This window comes from Ornithorhynchus anatinus, chromosome 8 (assembly GCF_004115215.2).
Source record: "Ornithorhynchus anatinus isolate Pmale09 chromosome 8, mOrnAna1.pri.v4, whole genome shotgun sequence".
Classification (NCBI taxonomy): domain Eukaryota; kingdom Metazoa; phylum Chordata; class Mammalia; order Monotremata; family Ornithorhynchidae; genus Ornithorhynchus; species Ornithorhynchus anatinus.
In genome coordinates this window covers 41546321-41564793 of record NC_041735.1, presented here as the reverse complement: position 1 = coordinate 41564793, position 18473 = coordinate 41546321, and the positions used below count along the sequence as shown (strand labels likewise).

General features: G+C 39.1%; 1 protein-coding gene across 1 annotated transcript in view; it reads right to left on the bottom strand.

The window, feature by feature from the left end:
- Window positions 1-18473, bottom strand: part of PLCL2 (phospholipase C like 2) — a 163123-nt gene that overhangs the window by 34227 nt on the left and 110423 nt on the right. The window contains exon 5 of the mRNA XM_029070732.2: window positions 5528-5603. Within this exon, the coding sequence (XP_028926565.1) occupies window positions 5528-5603 (76 nt within the window). The remainder of the gene's footprint in view (window positions 1-5527; window positions 5604-18473) is intronic.

The window sequence follows — 18473 nt, the reverse complement described above, 5'->3', positions numbered from 1 at the left end:
AATTTGCTTATATCCACACCTGTGCTTAGAACAGTACCTGGCACATAAAAAGCACTTAACAAACAATTATTATTATTGTGCAAGTGGGTCATTGGCATCTGACCTGAAAACAGTGCCTAACTTCAAGGTGAGTTTATTGGCATCTGATCTAAAAACAATGCCTAACTTCAAGGTGAGTTTACAGAATGATGAGAAAGCTTATCCCCCCATTTTCCAAAGTACAGAGAAAATTATACACCTTGTAAAAAAATTGGACAGAAAGACATTTTCTAAGTCAATTGGATGACCCGTTTTTTTTTTTTCCAAAAGGCTGTTGTGGCCCTTCCCTGATTCAGTGAATGAGGCAAATTTGCCTCTGCCTTGACCACTGTACAGTGCTTTGCACACAGTAAGCACTCAATAAATACGACTGACTGTGACTGACTGCAGTATGAATGGTGATGATGGTACGGAGTGTAGTGGAGTGGAGTGGAGTGGAGTGACCAGAGAAACCTGAGTCTGTCCTGTTCAAGTTAGCCTCAGGATGCCTGTTTTGAAGAGTCTGGGCGGATGCCAGAACCAAGTGGATTTTAGTGATGTTGTGAAGACAGAACCGACCGGATCTGGGGACAGATTGAATATGTGGGTTGAATGAGAAAGATGAGGCGAGGATAATGCCAAGTTTAAGGGCTTGTGAGACAGGGAGGATGGTGCTGTCTATGGCGATAAAAAAGTTAACGGGAGGATGCGGTTCAGGAGGGAAGATGAGAGGGAGTTCTCTTTGGGTAATGGTAAGTTTGAAGTGTTAACCGGACATACAAGAAGAGATGTCCTGAAGGCAGGAGGAAATATGAGCCTGTAGAGAAGGTGAACAAAGATCACAGCTGGAGGTGAAAGATGTGGGAATCATCTGTGTAGAAATCCCAAATAACCGGGATCCACCCTGAGCTGGAGCTCTTCAGAGGGTCATCATGGATGTTGGTGCCTCCCTGGCATGCAAAGTTAGGACTGAAATGTTATGGCTGCAGAATCACCAATAAGCCTGAATAGCCACCCCCTCATCCCTAGAGTTGCTTGTGGTTCTGCCCCTGAAATGGTGTTGTGTAGGTTTTCCTCTACAGAGTTCCCAGAAAACAGATCCCACATTTATAGGGAGAGGGGAAAATCAGGACCATTTAGTACAATTTATAAACTATAACCTGATTCGTGCAGAAATATAATTTGGTTGAAAGTAACAGAGGGGGAATCAACCAATGACCATAAGAAATTTAATGAATCAGCAAAGATTAGTATTTCATTTCTAATCTGAGATGATGAAAATAGTTTTGAAGAATGAAATATTCTGCAGTTGAAAATGCATACTTCAATTTCCTGATGGAACAAGACTTCATCATAAAACTTTCACACTCATATGTACGGGGAAAAAATGTTTTAGGTATTTTGTTAGCAAAAAACATTTCCATGTTACTCTTTTTGACTGTCAGAGGAAGTGTGGTTATAATGGTCATCAATCAATCAGTTGTATTTATTAAGGGCTGACTGTGTGTAGAATGAGGTGTCAAATGACTGGAAGCATGAAACATTGTTAGTAGACACAACCCCTTTCCTCGAGAAGCTTACAATCAGGTGAAGAGAAGAGGTAGAATTGAAAAGCCAGTACTCAGAAAGTTCATGCACATCCATTAGCTTGCTTTGTAGTGTTAGAGCAAGTCATAAACTGGAGTCATGATAGCTCTTCCAACAAATGAGTGTTTAAGCTCCCATCATTTGGACTCCAAATACAATTCTTTGGCCACTGATCTTTCTCTGGCTCCTCTGGCAAATCTAGGGATCCAGGACTCAGAACATTAACACATTTAATGTTCTAACCCAGATTACTACTGTGAAAGGAAATAGTACTCTAAAACTCTAGCTTTGATTATCCTAATCAGAAAATCTTTGCTAAATATAAACATAAGCACTATTCTAAACTCTCGGCATTTTAGCAAGACTGGAGATTTTCCAAATACAATTTATAAATGGACAGCATATAAGGAAGGGATCCTAAATGACTTCCTGTCCTGGAAGGCTTCTTTAGGAGAGTGCCTTCAAAACTTTACATTCCAAAGCCAACAGGAGCAGTTTCTCCATTCCATTTCCCTTATCACAAGGATGCAGAGAGAAGGCTAGGTGCCCACAGGCTGCTCTTAATGTCCCTGGTGAGTACTGAAATGAAAATTACCTGGGTTTACCTATTAATCCAGGTAAACCATCAATCAAATAAATGTTGCTTGTTATGGGCAGGGAATGCATCTGCTAATTCTGCATAAACTCACTGTGGGCAGGGAATGTATCTACAACTCTGCTGTAGTGTACTCTCCCAAGCTCTTAATGGAGTGCTCTTCACTTAGTAAGTACTCAAAAAATACCACTGATTGATTGACTGCTTCTTGTGTGCAGAGCAGGGCACTAAGTGCTTGGGAAACAAGAGAACATGAGAGAATTGGTAGACACATTCCCTCCCACAAGGAGCACATAGTCTAGAGGGAGAGGTAAACATTCAAATAAATTACAGATAGGGGAAATGGCAAAGTGTAAAGATATGTACAATTGAGTGCTGTGAAGCTGAGGGTGCAGTGACTATCAAGTGTTTGAGAGGTACAGATCCAAGTGCATAGGTGACACAGAGGGGAAGGCAGTCCTTTAGACTGTAAACTCATTGTGGGCAGGGAACATGTCTATCAACTCTGTTATAACGTACCCTCCCAAGTGCTTAGGACAGTGCTCTGTGCACAGTAAGAGCTCAATAAATATGACTGATTGATTGATTGAGGGAAGGTAATGAAAACGAGGGCTTAGTCACAGAAGGCATCTTGCAGGATATGTAGTTTTAAAAGACCTTTGAAGATGAAGACAGTGGTGGTCTGCTCTATACGAGGAGGGAGGACAGAGGATAGAATCCATGGTGGGTCATTAAAGCTTGAGGTGCATTTAGTAAGTTGTCATCAGAAGAGTGGAATGTGCAGGTTGGGTTTTAGTAGACTGCCGAGGGATGGTGACTGAGTACCTCAAAGCTGACAGTAAGGAATTTATGTTTGATATGGAGGTGGATGGACAATCACTGGCAGTAAAATTAAGTATTTTGCATATTGCATATCCCAGAAGCATAGCATGGCTTCACTAACAGTGAATGGTAAATTCACACGGTACCCAATTCTTTCCTCATTGTACAAAACTTGCAATTATAAAGATTTTAATTGAGTCCATGTCTCTCCCCATAAAAGTTACATTTTGAAAAAGAGAGCAATTATGGCCAGTTTTGCAGAGTCCATGATATTCCCCGTTAGTAAATTAGATCCCTTTGATGCCCTGAGATTATGTTCTTGGACAGAGGAACACAAAGCATAGAATGAATACAATCTAAAAATAATAAAATTGGGACAAAGCCAGACAACATGAGATTATATCTATCAGCCCAGCCAAACATGGAATGAGAAGTTTGATTGATGTGAGTTGTGTTTTTTTAAGACACTCTTGGCTCCAGTAGTCAAAGTACATTCATTCATAAAGGATGGAAAATTGTTAATGTGGCATAGTTCAACATTAGAGTCTTTCTTAAACATAAAACAATATAATTTTTAATCAATCTTTGCTGTAATTTTTTGAGCTTGTTTCTGAAAATAAAAAAAAAATTGCTGGGCTTACTTGGTATATAAAGTACTTGTCCTTTATGCACATATTTTTTAAGGTTTATAAACTGATTTTTAACATGCATAGACAATCTTCTCACTGCCCAAGATTGCTGATCATTAGTAATATAGGTTAAGTCAGTTAATCTATTTGGTTAAGCACTTTTGTATGACTAAATTCTACCTGTCCTCCTACTAAATAGTAAACATCGAAAACTAACGATCGAAGGATGCTAAAATAAGTACTAAGGTCAACTCAAATGCTATGTCAGCTTTTGTCAACATGGATCTATGCATTCATTTTTTAATCCATCCTTAAATTTGGGAGCTCCAGAATGATAATTCTCCATTTCTGCACAAAAAACTTGAAAAGATTAACAGTGAATCTTTAGGCTTGGCAACACGCTGTTTAACTCATAAAGAAGACATATAACACAATCACATTAAGGTAGTGAAATTATCCAGTTTCATGAATTTTAATGGCTGACCTTTTCCAAGAGAATCCTTGCTCTGTAGCTTCATGTACCATATTTGGGAAAACACCAAATTTAAGGGCAAACTCAAACTATAATAATTAATAATTACGGTATTTGTTAAGTGCTATGTGCCAACCACTATTCTAAGCACTAGGCTGGACAAGGTCATCAAGTTGTCCCACATGGGGCTCACAATCTTAATCCCCATTTTACAGATGAGGTAACTGAGGCCCAGAGAAGTTAAGTGGCTTCCCAAAGGTCACAGAGCAGACAAGTGGAGGAGCCGGGAATAGAACCCACATTCTCTGATTCCCATGCTCGGGCTCTTTCCACTAAGCCACACTGCTTCTCTATCACTATCAACCAATGGTATTTATTGAACCCTTACTGTGTGTGGAGCACTGTAACAAGCACGTGAGAGGGTACAATAGAACAGAGTTGGTAGACACATTCCCTGCCCACATTGAGCTTTCAGTCTAGAGGAGGAGATAGACATTAATATAAATCATTTATGATATATAATTTATAGATATGTCCATAAGTACTGCGGAGTTGAGGGTGGGGAGGGTATCAAAAGCCCAAAGATCCAAGTGCACAGACGATGCAAAAGGGAGAAGGGAGCTGGGGAAAAGAGGGCTTAAATCAGGGAAGGCCTCTTGGAGGAAATGTGACCTTAATAAGGTGGGGAGGATGGTGGTCAGCTGGTTAGGAAAAGGGCACTCCAGGTCATAGAGGGGGACATGGAAAAGGGATAGGTGACAAGATAGATGAGATCAGGGCACAGTGAGCAAGGAGGTACTAGAGTGAATTGTGCAGCATGGGGCATATTTGTAAATCAGTGAGGTAAGATAGGAGGAGGAAAGCTGACTCAGTGCTTTAAAGCCAATGGTCAGGGCTTTCTGTTTGATGTGGAGGAGGATGGGCAATCACTAGAGGTTTTTGAAGAGTGGGGAAACATGGACTGAATTTTTTTTTAGAAAAAGTGATCTGGGCAGCAGAGTAAAGCATGCACTAGAGTGGGGAGAGACAAGAAAGAGGCAGTAAGGTCGATGACTGATGCAGTAGTTGAGATGGGATAGGATAAGTGCTTGTATCAGCACAGTGGCAGTTTAGAGGGAGACATAAAGGTGGATTTTAGCAATGTTATGAAGGTAGAACTGATAGAATTTGGTGACAGACTGATTACATGGGTTGAGTGAGAGAGACGAGCTCTGCACATAGTAAAAGCTTAATAAATACCACTGATGATGATGATTATGATTTTTCAATCCAACATCTGAATATAAATTTATAGTCATATTCTGTGGAATGAAAATAGAAACTGGAATATTATGAAAGACAGTCACTACACAAGCCATGCCGTACATAAACCCGTTTCCAAAAGAAGCCCAAATTTTCACTTACCAGCCTTCTGGCACTGAACTATCTTCTCATATACATTATCAGCATTTTCAATTAAAGTCTTGATGGTCTGAATCATCTGCAGAAGAAATATCAGATACATAATTATGTAAAATAATATATCCCAGCACTGGAGTGCTTTTCTATCTTGTATTTTAGAGATTATAGGTGGAATACAGGGAGCAAAAGAGGGAAGAACCAATATCTGACTTTTTGCTTCATTATGTGTTTTTTATGTTTTACATATATGTATTGTTGATAAAGCACACAAACTTGTTCTCTTGTTGCCCTTGAAAAATGCCGCAATGTTAAATTAAAATTTTTTGTAAGAGTAAATTCCTAAATCTCACTCCAAAGAAGTTATCTCCATCATTAATTGGCACTTACCTTGTTCAGGACACTAGGGGACCAGGACTATAATGATGGTTTAATGATGTAACCTTAGAGCAGGAAAGAATTAATGTGTTTTTTCCCCAGTGATTCATTTACTTCCATAGGTTGAATTAAACACTGAGAGAACAGAACCCAGTAGGTGTTTCTCCTCAGAATAATTACTGAGCAGAGACAACCTCTATTGATTTTGAAGAGACTCAGTAAAAAGACACACTGTTCCTCTAAGCATCCTGTTATCTCTGGAAGACACAGAATACTCAGCTTGATAAACTATTGCAGTGATCAAATAATGACAGTTCTTACAAAGTAAGAGGTTAAAACCAATCTGGTTACTTCAACGTAAGATACTTTACTTTCAATGTATTGCACCACATATATTTTAGAACAAATTATTTTAGAAAAAAGATGATAACATGTGGCTCAACCACATAACATGCCAATTTTAGAGTTCAAGGTTTTGTGCTTCCTTTTTAAAAGATGATACAATCAATATTCCTAAACAGTGGCAAAGTACTTCACACTTTACACACACTTTGCATATTTATAGTGTCCTCAGTTGTAGTAAAGGCAGCATAACCTTAAACCGGTATCATAAATCAGTGAAGAAAGAGATTCTAAAGTTTGAGTTTTTAAAAGTAAATGAAATTTTGCATAGTAGTGATCTATGTCTTTCAAAACTACTAATCTTAATGACATTTCATTTTTTCTCATATCTCCACATTTCACAGTCAAAATGATTTTACCTGAAAACTGTGGTAAACTACATTAAAGTCTTACAATGCAGAAGCAGTGGGGCCTCATGGATAGCTCATGGGCCTGGATGTCAGAAGGAGCTGGGTTTTAATCCCAGCTCTGCCATTTGTCTGCTGTGTGACCTTGGGTAAGTCACTTAAATTCTCGGTGCCTCCGTTTCCTCATCTGTAAAATAGGGATTAGGACTGTCGCTCCATGTGGGACATGGACTGTATCCAATCTGCTTAGCTTGCATCTATCCCAGTCCTTAGACAATGCCTGGCACATACTAAGTACCTAAGAAACACTATTAAAAAAAAACAACCCCCCCAACCCAATAATCTTAATGCTATTTATCAATAAATTTCAATAAGTTAGTGATTACATTGCATCCTATCAATGCATGCTTTATAGTTTCTATTTCTATAGCACACTTATATGAGGTCCACAAATACAGCCGATCTATTGAAAAAATATTTACGAAAGCTCTCTTTGAAGCTGGATTTGCTTAACCTGACATGTAGTTAAACAAAGCACAGCAGGAATCTACAGTCATTGATTGACTGGAAACTGTAAGATAAGATGCCAGTGTATTGACTATAAAGGTATATGCAAAAATTTTAGTATGGTTTTCTACATGATAATAAATTGAGCAACTTAAAGATATTTGTTCTGGATTTCAACTGAATACCTGCAGGTCTGATTCTACACAGTTTCATTATTTATATAAACCCAAGCACAAACAAAATTCTTATCAATCAATCATATTTATTGAGCGCTTTCTATTTTTGAATAAATTCAACCAAATCTAAAGATGGCAGGCAATTATTTGAAATTGAGTTTTTGTTCATCTTTTTCAACCTCTGAGTCTTTCCTGATCAAAATGTATAATCATTACTTGTTGGAGGGGTGAGAATTGGGAGCCCAAGTTGTACTTTTACATAATTTTCTTAATCAGAATGAAACAATTTGAAGAGCAGAAGGTGATCTTTACTTCTGTTCCCATTTCAAACACTGGAAACATAAGCTCTGGATTCAATATATGTACAAGGAGAAAACTGGGGGAGAGGAACTTGAGACAGTAAGTAGTCTCCTATTGGCCTGAAAGAGTTCATACATCACCCCATTTACCTGAATTACTGCAGGGGATGAGTTCAGGATCCAGAGAGATTAGAACCTATTCTATTTTTCTTAAACATACCTATTTTTCCTTTACTTGAAAGGGCCAACTCTAAAGAGGTTCACAAAGTAGCAACAAACTACAGTGGCCTCAAATTATCCATAAAGACGCATGACAGTTTAGAGAATCATTGTGTAGCCAGCATGATTACAATATAGTGGCTTCCATTATTTATATTATTATTATGGTATTTGTTAATCACATACTCTATGTTAACCACTGTTCTAAGTCCTGAGCTAGATACAAGTTAATCAGGTTGGACACAGTCCCTGTCCCACATGGGATTCACAATTTAAGTAAGAGGGAGAATATACTTCAGGGAATTGGAAATAGGCTTCTGTCCTGGATTTTGGGGCAGGTGCCTATCTACTGCAGTTGTCACACAACATTTCTGAAGATGCATGAACTCCCCAACCACACTCTCATTACCATCCAACTCTACCTTACACATATAAACCCATCTACCTTAGAGTAGTTTGTAAGAGTGAACACATATCTTTGAACAATTTGGATAAATTATTTTTCAAATAACACCAAAAGTAAAAATAATTTGAAAGTAAAAAGTAAAAGTAAAAACACTGATATTTAAAATATGAAACAGATATTCAGGAGGGAATATGAGAGATAGCCAAAGTGAAATGGAAATCTTTTGGTTCTTTTGCAGATATAAAATAGGTCAAGTAGAGTGGTTGACATTATGATAATAATTTTAATCAATTCCTGCATTAATCCCTTTTTAAAGTATGCACTTGAGTTCTTATAAAGTGGTTCAGCAAAAAGCAATGATATTATTAGTCACAGGTTTTTATATATTGTTCACGCAAAGACACTGCTAAAATAGGTTTTTATGCTGAATTTTTTTTTATATAACATGTTCTAGTATATGGAATGTGCCTAAAATCAGTACATCCTAAATTCCAGAACTAAATGTTTTGTTATAGGTTATTAATACTCTTGAGGAACTTCATGTCAATTTAACTAGGTTCTAACATCAGGTTTGAACTCAAGTAGATCAGAAGCCAAAATACTAAAGAAAAACCAGAAAGTGAGTTTAAACTGCTTTTTCACTGATAGGAAAATGTGGGTCCTGCATAAACAGTCTAGGTTGGAAAAAACAGTTAGAGTTGATAATAAACCAATAACATTAATAATAACAATGTTATATGTTGTGCACTTACTATGTGCTAGGCACTGTACTAATTACTGGGGTGAAAACAAGCAAATTGGGTTAGATACAGTCCCTGTCTCACATGGGGCTCATAGTCTCAGTCCGTATTTCAGAGATGAGGTAACTGAGGCATAGAGAAGTGAAATGACTTGTCCAAGGTCACACAGCAGGCAAGTGGCGGTGCCAACACTAGAACCTATGACCTTCTGACTCCGAAGCCTGTGCTCTATCTACTACGCCATGCTATTTCTCAATGGTTCTTTAACTTTTTCCATGCCATGTTACACTTTCCCACATCCTCCCTTCAAGGTCAGTCTCTTCCTTGGCACCACAGCACATTATAAGACTGGGAGACAGTCCAGAAAATGGAGAAGAACCATGGTCACCCCTGGACATTTAGAGGTTAGCAACGCCTGTATCTCTGACTCTCCTCACTCTGCGCCTACTTACAATTGAGCTGTCACCTCCCCAGTAAATTCTGGTCTTCAGATTAATCAATCCATCGATCATATTTACTGAGCACTTACTGTGTGAAAAGCACTGTACTAAGCACTTGGGAGAATCCAATTTAACAGAGTTGGCAGACACATTCCCTGTCCACAACTAGTTTACAGACTAGAGGACCAGCTAGAGTGTGTACACATCTTACAGAGTGAGGAGAGAGCAAAATGTTGCAAACTTTGGAAGGGAAACCCTTTGCGGGTTTTGGCAATTTGAAGGAGAGGTATTGGTGACAGGACAAGATACATGCCTCCCTGTAGGCATACGAGACAAGTGTGTGTGTATAATCTCCCTTTACAGCCGCCAATGTGGGCAAGAAAAAGGACACGGTTGTATTATCTTCAGTTCATTCATTCATTCAATTGTATTTATTGAGCACTTATTGTGTGCAAGGTACACTTGGGAGAGTGCAGTATAACAAGAAACACACACATTCCTGCCCACAATAAGCTTCAGTTATCTATATTAAATCTGGAACTAGCTATTGTGATCCCACACATCTAAAAAGACTACCATGCCAGAAATCATGTGATTTTCTAGTAGCAGTCATGGATGGTCACATCTAGAAGTAACAGGGAGGGAAGAAGAGTGAGTCTCATCTCTAGGCATTGAGAGCAGGACTGCCTCCTGACTGTACTCCAGTGTACCAGGGAGTTGCAGAGCTGGGGATGGCCAAATAGTACCTTCCAAAGAACGGGTTCACATCTTTCTGCAAGATGGCAGTCGTCCCTCCTACTGAAAGATGGCGACTGCCCAGCATCTTTCCAAGATGGCAGGATGCTGTACTTACTGAGATGGAGGAGGAGTATAAGTGGGGCAGAAGTTATGATCCCAGAGCCGAGACGTTCAGGGACCTCCATCAAGGGACAACCACTGGGGTGGCTGTAGAGAAATGCCTCTTTGGAAATCTTCCACATAATTTATTTTGCTATGCTCTATGTAAGTGCAGTCGGTGACATCCTGTGAAATGGTGGTTTGGGGTGCGTGTGTGTGTGCGTATGTGGGGTGTGTGTGTGTGTGTGTGTGTGTGTGTGTGTGTGTAACTATTATTCTCGCTTCAAGGGGGAAAAATGTATCAAGGTGATTTTGTTTAGGAGTCGGAAAGGAAAGTAACTTCCAATTTTTATATCTGTTGATTTCTCTTCAACTTTCCCCTTTTAAACATAAGGCTCTGTCACCCACTGCACAAGGATGGGTTTGAGGATTGGCATGGTGAGAGTGATAGACTGAAGTCAGAAAGGCAGAAACAAGCAAGATTTATTTTGCAGCATGAAATGAACTTCCCTTTTGGGAAGAGTATAGTTATTTAGTTACTAGAATATGACAAAGCACCTATCTCGCTCCCCAAGAATGCCTCCCACCCAGGAGAAATACACTTATGCGGCCAGCGCAGTCCCCAACTTCTACCAGCTGAATGGGGAAGGAGACACTGGTTGAACACCATGGGCTACCTTTCAAATCACCTGGTAATTGAGCTCCTCCTTGCTCAAGCAAGAAGGATCAGTGGGTCACTCAGAACCATGCAGGGTCCAACAAGTGGGCGTCCCTAACTCCGGGAAGAGGTGACTTGCCATGTCAATGTCAGAGTTCCAAATTACTACAAAAATTTCATGAAGACTCATCCTCAGTTATACCCTGCTACTTCTCGATCCTCCTCCCTTCCATGACCAAACTGGGTGGGGGAAGGTCGTGTGATAAGACTCTTCCGAATCTTCTCACTGGCACCCTCCCTTCCAGGGTCACTGACCTTGTGAGCCTTCAGAATTAAAGGATCCATACCTCTCAGGTTGGCGCCAGGAGGTAGGTGGTGTGTTTATTCAGAGCTCTGTCATAAAGATAGAGACTGGGCCTGACTGGTCACAGTTCAGCTGAGAAAGGTACTGGACTGGAAAAAGAGGTGATCTCGCTTTCACTCCTGATTCCTAGGTATAATTCTGAACGGATCAAGGGTTAGTTATTGAACCTTTCTCCATCTCAAGAATGAGAGGAAAATTATATCTGGCAAGTGAGGAGCAAAGTTTTCTGATTCTTTTTGAAAAACAAGGGGTTTTATCCTAGTTATAGTATATTAAGTAAAATACTTCATATTTTTTCTGTCCACCTTGCTTTCAAAGTAAGTATCTAAAATACTCTAACCATTCTCTAGAACTGTGCCATAAAAGCAAACTGCATTTAAAATACTTATCTGAAGTGCCAAGGAATGCTAACAGAAAGTTACAAATGAGAATGAATTTGTAAACTTTGATGAATTCTGGAAGGAAAAAATTAAAAAATAAAAGATCTCATATATTTACTGACAAGTTTATACTTTACGATTTAGGGAGCTGCACATAGTAAACGCTCAATAAATATTATTGATTGATAGGGAGCGTCAAGCTCTTCCTACCTCAGGACAATGGATCATTCCAGAGTGTAAAAACTTACCCATAAACTCCTAGCAAAATTTAAGATTCATTTATTCATTCAATTACATTTATATTGAGTGCTTAATGTGTGCAGAACACTGTACTAAGCTCTTGGGAGAGTACAATATAACAATAAGCAGACATTACCTGCCCATAACAAGCTTAGAGTCTAGGGGAGGAAACAGACAGTAATATAAAGAAATTACAGATATGTACATAAGTGCTGTGGGGCTGGGAGAGGGGATGAGTACAGGGAGCATGTCAGGGAGTGGAGAAGAAGAAAGGAGGGCTTAGTCTGGGAAGGCCTCTTCGAGGAGATGTGCCTTCAATAAGGCTTTGAAGGTTGGGAGAGTAATTGTTTGTCAGATTTGAGGAGGGAGGGCATTTCAAGCCTGAGGCAGGGCATGGGTGAGGGGTCAGTGGCGAGATAGACAAGACTGAGGCACAGTGAGAAGATTAGCTTTAGAGGATCAAAGTGTCCAGACTGGGTTGTAGAAGGAGAGTAGTGAGGTGAGGGAGCAACTGAGTGCTTTGAGTTTTTATTTGATGTAGAGGGGAGTGGGCAACCACTGGAGTTTCTTGAGGAGTGGAGTGACATGTCCTGAACATTTCTGTAGAAAAATGATACAGGCAGCAGACTGAAGTATAGACTGGAGTGGAGAGAGGCAGGAAGCTGGGAGGTCAGCAAGGACTGGTACAGATGGCAGGAGCACCAGTGTGGTCAAAGTTTTCATATGAAGCACATAACACTGTTTTGAGGCTCATATATTTCCAAAGGTCAGAATTGGATTGTTACTTATCACTCTAATCTAGGTCAAACTTCAAACAACAGAGACCAAAATATACCTTACTACTTTATTGGATTAATATTTTAACCAGCAAAGAACCAGAGAGAAAAATAATTGACCAACTAGAACATACAGAGTAAAACTACATATGATTCAGAAAGAGTTTTGTATTTTCAATGCTAACCAGAAATACTGAACTAATAAGTACAGATGATGATGATGATAATTAGCTTGTTATGAATAAATTACCACATATTATTCTTAAACATTTAGACTATGAGCCCCACGTTGGACGGACTGTGTCAAACCTGATTTTCTTCTATGTACCCCAGTGCTTAGTACAGTGCGTGACAGTACTTAGGCATTTAAATACTATTCAATAGTATTATACTAGTACTATTATTAGTAATTATAATAAAAATAACTCATGTTGTATCCATTTCTCTGACTGAACAGATAGGGAGGATATTTTCTTGATGGTCAGGCAATCATATATATTACTACACTAGAAAGAAATTATTTGGAATGGAGGCAAGCGCCTAGTGGGCAGGGAACATGTTTACCAAATCTGTTATACTGTACTCTCCCTAGTGCTTAATACAGTGCTCTGCAAACAGTAAGCACTTAATAAATATGATTGATTGATAGAGTGAGGATAAAGAGTGAGTATAGTTGTGTAGTGTTCATTAAGCATTACTTATGCTAAATAGTGTACTAAGCATTGAGATAAATACAAGATAACTGCTCCTGTCCCACACAGGGTTAACACTCTAAGTAGGAGGAAGAACAAGTACTGAATTCCCATTTTACAGATGAGGACACTAAGGCCCAATAAAGTTATGTGAGTTGCCCATGTCACACAGCAGACAAGTGGTGGAGCTGGGATTAAAACCCAGGTCCTCTGACTCCCAAGCCTTTTCTCTTTCTACTAGGCTACAATGCTTCTTCGAGTGGCTGAGATTTAATAGTTGATTCCTTTAGAGGTGCTCAGATACCCCCGGATAGCTCTCAGGTAGATTTGGCTGTAAATATGGCCTGTAGAGATCTGTTACTCTGCTTCTGATGACCTCAGCAGGTGTACGCAGCTAGAGACCCTAGAATGTATCAGTCCTTCCATATTATTAGGAAGCAGTGTTGCCTAATGAAAAGAGCATGGGGCTGGCAGTCACAAGACATGGGTTCTAATCCAGCTTCACCAATTCTCTGCTGTGTGATCTTGAGCCAATCTCTATGCCTCAATTTCCTCAGGGATTCAATACCTGTTCTCCCTGCTTCTTAAGACTAAGAAGCCTAGGGGAACAGGGCTTGGGTCCAACATGATTATCTTGCATCTATCTCAGTACTTAGTAGAGTACTTGGTATATAGTTAGCACTTAACAAGTATCATAATTGTTACCTTCAAAGACTTTCCTTCATTGGCTGGTGTGGACTACAAATACACTGAGCCTCATAACCTTGAAGAGTAACACATTTAACCTGAGAAAGTGGATATGAGTAACCGTTGTAGGTGGAGGATTAGGGGAAGTCTATTCAAATCTGACCCAAACCCAGTCGTACGCCAGCTCAACTCTGTCCTCCCCACGTAACTCTACGCTGGCTAGATATTTGACTTATGGTATTTATTATTCATTCATTCATACATACAATAGTATTTATTGAGAGCTTACTATGTGCAGAGCAGTGTACTAAGTGCTGAGGTGATTACAAGCAAATTGGGTTGGGCACAGTCCCTGTCCCACATGGGACTTACAGGCTCAATCCCCACTTTACAGATGAGGTAACACAGGCACAGAGAAGTGAAGTGACTTGCCCACAGTCACACAGACAAATGACGGAGCTGGGATCAGAACCCATGACCTTCTTCTAGCTCCTAGGCCCGTGCTCCATCCACTATGCCATGCTGCTTCTCCAGGGATCAGGGTCAGTAACCACCATACCTTCAGTGGTACTGCAGCTGTGGTTCCACAGCCAGGTCTAACATAAGATAGACTGAGCCAAATTGAGCTCCACATGGAGTGTGGCGCTAAATAAAACTCCACGCCCAGGGGCTCAGCGGTCCCTTCCACAGACATTATCTGGGTTATCCCTAGCTGGACATCGAGTTTCTTGCTCTCACTCTTTGCAGCCACACAGCCAAGCATAAGGGCAATATCCTGCACATGGTTTGGCCCTCACCACTGGTCCTTCTATCCAACCCATCAAAGACGTACAATACAATGTGGTAGCACAGGTTTGAGATGCGAAAAACCTTTATGCACAAGGAAAGAGAGAACTGGACTCAACAAGGCAGATTACTTCTACAAGTGTACAAGATATTTTCCTCAGTAAATCAGGAGTTTCTGGAAACTGCATTAGGTCTTACAAACCACGTAGATACCATTTGGTCCATTGTAATAAGTGAATATTAATACCACTAAATTAATTAAAACCCAAAGGATAAAATGTAAATGAAATCTTTATTACCCTGATTTTATGTTGAGCCTTTCCTCCAAGGAGCTCAAGGTGCTTTACAAACTCCTAATTAACTGGCAGCAATTCAATCATAAGTCAACCACACTGTATTTTTAACTGCTCTCGAAACTGATGCCTAAATACAAAATCAGTGTGAGAAAAGGAAGAAGTGGAAAATTTTATCCAAATGAAGGCACTATGACTTAACACTTTACGGCCCCAAATATTTGGGACCAAACATTTGGAAGGCCCAGTACTCTTTAGGTGTAGAACCTCGTAAATAATTGTCATCAACATCCAGTTTCCATATAGATTGTTAAGGAGTTGAGCATACATTTCAAATATTTTGAAGTTGTCTCTCTCCAGGGGGTGCAGTGGGGAGAAGAGAGTTTCTGAAGTCATCAGGACAATTTCTCCTTTGTCCTTCTCTTGGGATGAATAATATTAGTGCCTTAGCCAGGTTAATTCATTCATTCAATAGTATTTATTGAGCGCTTACTATGTGCAGAGCACTGTACTAAGAGCTTGGAATGAACAAGTCGGCAACAGATAGAGACAGTCCCTGCCGTTTGATGGGCTTACAGTCTAATCGGGGGAGGACAGTTCCTTCAATATAAAATATGTTGCATTTCTACTGTGGTAAATAAATTAATGTTTGGGCAGATATGAAAACATCAAAAGGATCAGAACACATGGGAATGTTTGAAACATCATGTGAATAAAATGCCTGTTTCTCCTTTGATGCTTTTTATAGAAATACCCAAGTATTAAAATAAATTTTATAGAACAAAAACATATATTCTAGGAAATTGCCTCTAACTTCAAAAAAAGGATGGTTATTTTCTGTAAAAGACCAATTCAACAGTGGCAAGAGTTGAAATTTGGCCTTAGAAACTAGAACAAACTAATGTTTAAGAATCTTCCATATTTTCAGATAGAAGACGAGTCTTGGTTTTTATAACCATATGAAAGTCAGTACTATGCTTAATTTATTTTATTTTACTGGTGGAAAAACATCAGAGAGAAAAAACTTTATGTTTGGTGGGTGACTGACTTAGAAGTTTAAATCCTTCTCTAACCTCCAGTGATACATAGGTTGGCAGCCTTGTGAGCATAATCCAAACTTCTGCATTATAAGAACTAATATTTCAAGAGCAGACAAAAGCTGTCTTAAACATTTGGAAGGAATATTAATATCAAATGTTCCAAAAGTACTTGTTTTTTATTCCTTCAAATAGTTTCCTGTGTAACATAGCAACAAGCCTGCCCTTAGGGAGGACAGAGCGTTGACACCTCATTATGTCTATTCTCTTCCTTTGAACCAGAGCTAGCAAAGGGCTTGTAGGAGCCATTTGGAGAGAAACAAGCTTTGGTCTCCTTACATGTGGTACAGAACTCAGCTACTGGACTTTCTGGCAGATGAACTCCCAGAATTCAGCTGGGGGAAACCCAGCTCAGATGATAATGAACAGCCAATCTTGATACCTAGGACTAGAACCTAAAGCACAAGCTAAAAATAATCAAATCCAAGATATTTCTACCCTGATCCAGTTCAGGCAGCACTTCAAATGTGCTTCTGGAAAGAAAATTAGCTCTCACTGCAAACTATTCTGAACTCTGTCCATCCATGAAATCCATTAAAATTGCACGCTACTTGTGGACAGAGAATGTGGTTTGCTTCTGTTGAACTTTCCAAATACTTCACACATTGCATTGCACTCAGAGGGCCCTCAATAAATGCATTACTACTACCTGTGGTAAAAAGATTCAAATTGGGGATTTTATTTATAATTAAATCAGTGGTATTCAAGGCATACCTATGGAGTGCTACAGACTACTACCTGCTTGGGAAAATACAAGAGAAACAAGACAAGTGTTCCCTGCTCTCAAAGAGCTTGCAATTTAATGAGGGCGAGTTTCAATCAGACAAAAATGATTTACAAATAGTGGAAGCAGGATGAAAACAAGAATATAATCGGAAGTAATATGAGCATCAAGATGAAATAGCAGAATAATTTAATGTGTGAATAATTTTACAACCATACAAATCAAAATATATGCCTGTAACATGCTAAGACTTGGAATAAATACCTAAATGCTAAGGGTGGGTGTAGGCTTGATGCAATGTGTATTAATGAGGGAAGGCTCATTCTTCATTAGGGAGGCTTAATCAATTACTGGCATATGTTGAGTCCTTACTGTGTGCTCAGTGCTTGGAAAAATACATACAATGGAGTTGGTAGATACTATCCTTGCCTATGAGGAGATTACAGTTTACAGGAACTTTGTATTACATTCCTGGATTTGGAATCCTTAATAGTAAGAGCATTTATAAAATATCCTTTATACCTCACTCTGTTCGAGGGTTTAGTTATAGCCCTTGAACAATTCCCAATACAAGTACTAATTATTCAAACTGAAAATGGATCTAGACCTCAAACCAGCTCCTTCCCTCAATGTTCGTGGAACAACTCAAGTGGATCTGCTACAATGAAAACATTCTGATATCCTGAAAATTCAGGAAAATAAGAGACAAATTTAAATAGAATATGTGTGTGTGTGTGTGTGTGTGTGTATGTGTGTGTGTATTTAGGGAGGCTGCATACCCTAGTGGAAAGAGCAACAGACTTGGGAGTCAGAATACCAGGATCCTATTCCCAAGTCTGCCAATGTCTTATCATGTGACCTATGACAAGTCACTTAACTTCTCTATGCCTTAATATCCTCATCTATAAAATGGGGATAAGATTCCTGCTTCCAGTAGTCTTTAACCCATATAGGGCAGGGACTATGGCTGATGTAATTGTCTTGCATCTACCCCAGGGCTTAGCATAGAAGTGTTTGGCATATAGTATGAGCTTAAATACCACATCTATTAATTATTATTGTAGCAGATTAAAGATATCATTTAAAAAATAAATGTGAAAAATAATATATTCAGCCCTAAAGCTCTGGTTTATACTAGACTGAGGAAAAAAAATTACATAACTTAATGTGCTATTTTTAAGTAAACTGGCGATTTAGCTTGTAGAGAACAATTTAACTCTTATTACAATGGTCCACCCACCAAGTTTTCTGATAGCCTTTTTCATCTGAGTTAAAATTTAAAATGCATGTTTAAAAAAACAACTTTAAAAGCATTATTCAATATGCTATTTTTTCTTTACAAATTCAACTGATAGAAAACTCTGATTGTTTCTCCCAATAAGAAATGGCCGTTTCAAGGTAATTTTGGGAAAAATGGGTAGGTGAAAAAAGTAAAAGGCTGTTGAGAGGAATATAAGGAAAACAAAATACTTGAGCTTTTTATGTGGCCTGGTTTGAAAATAAA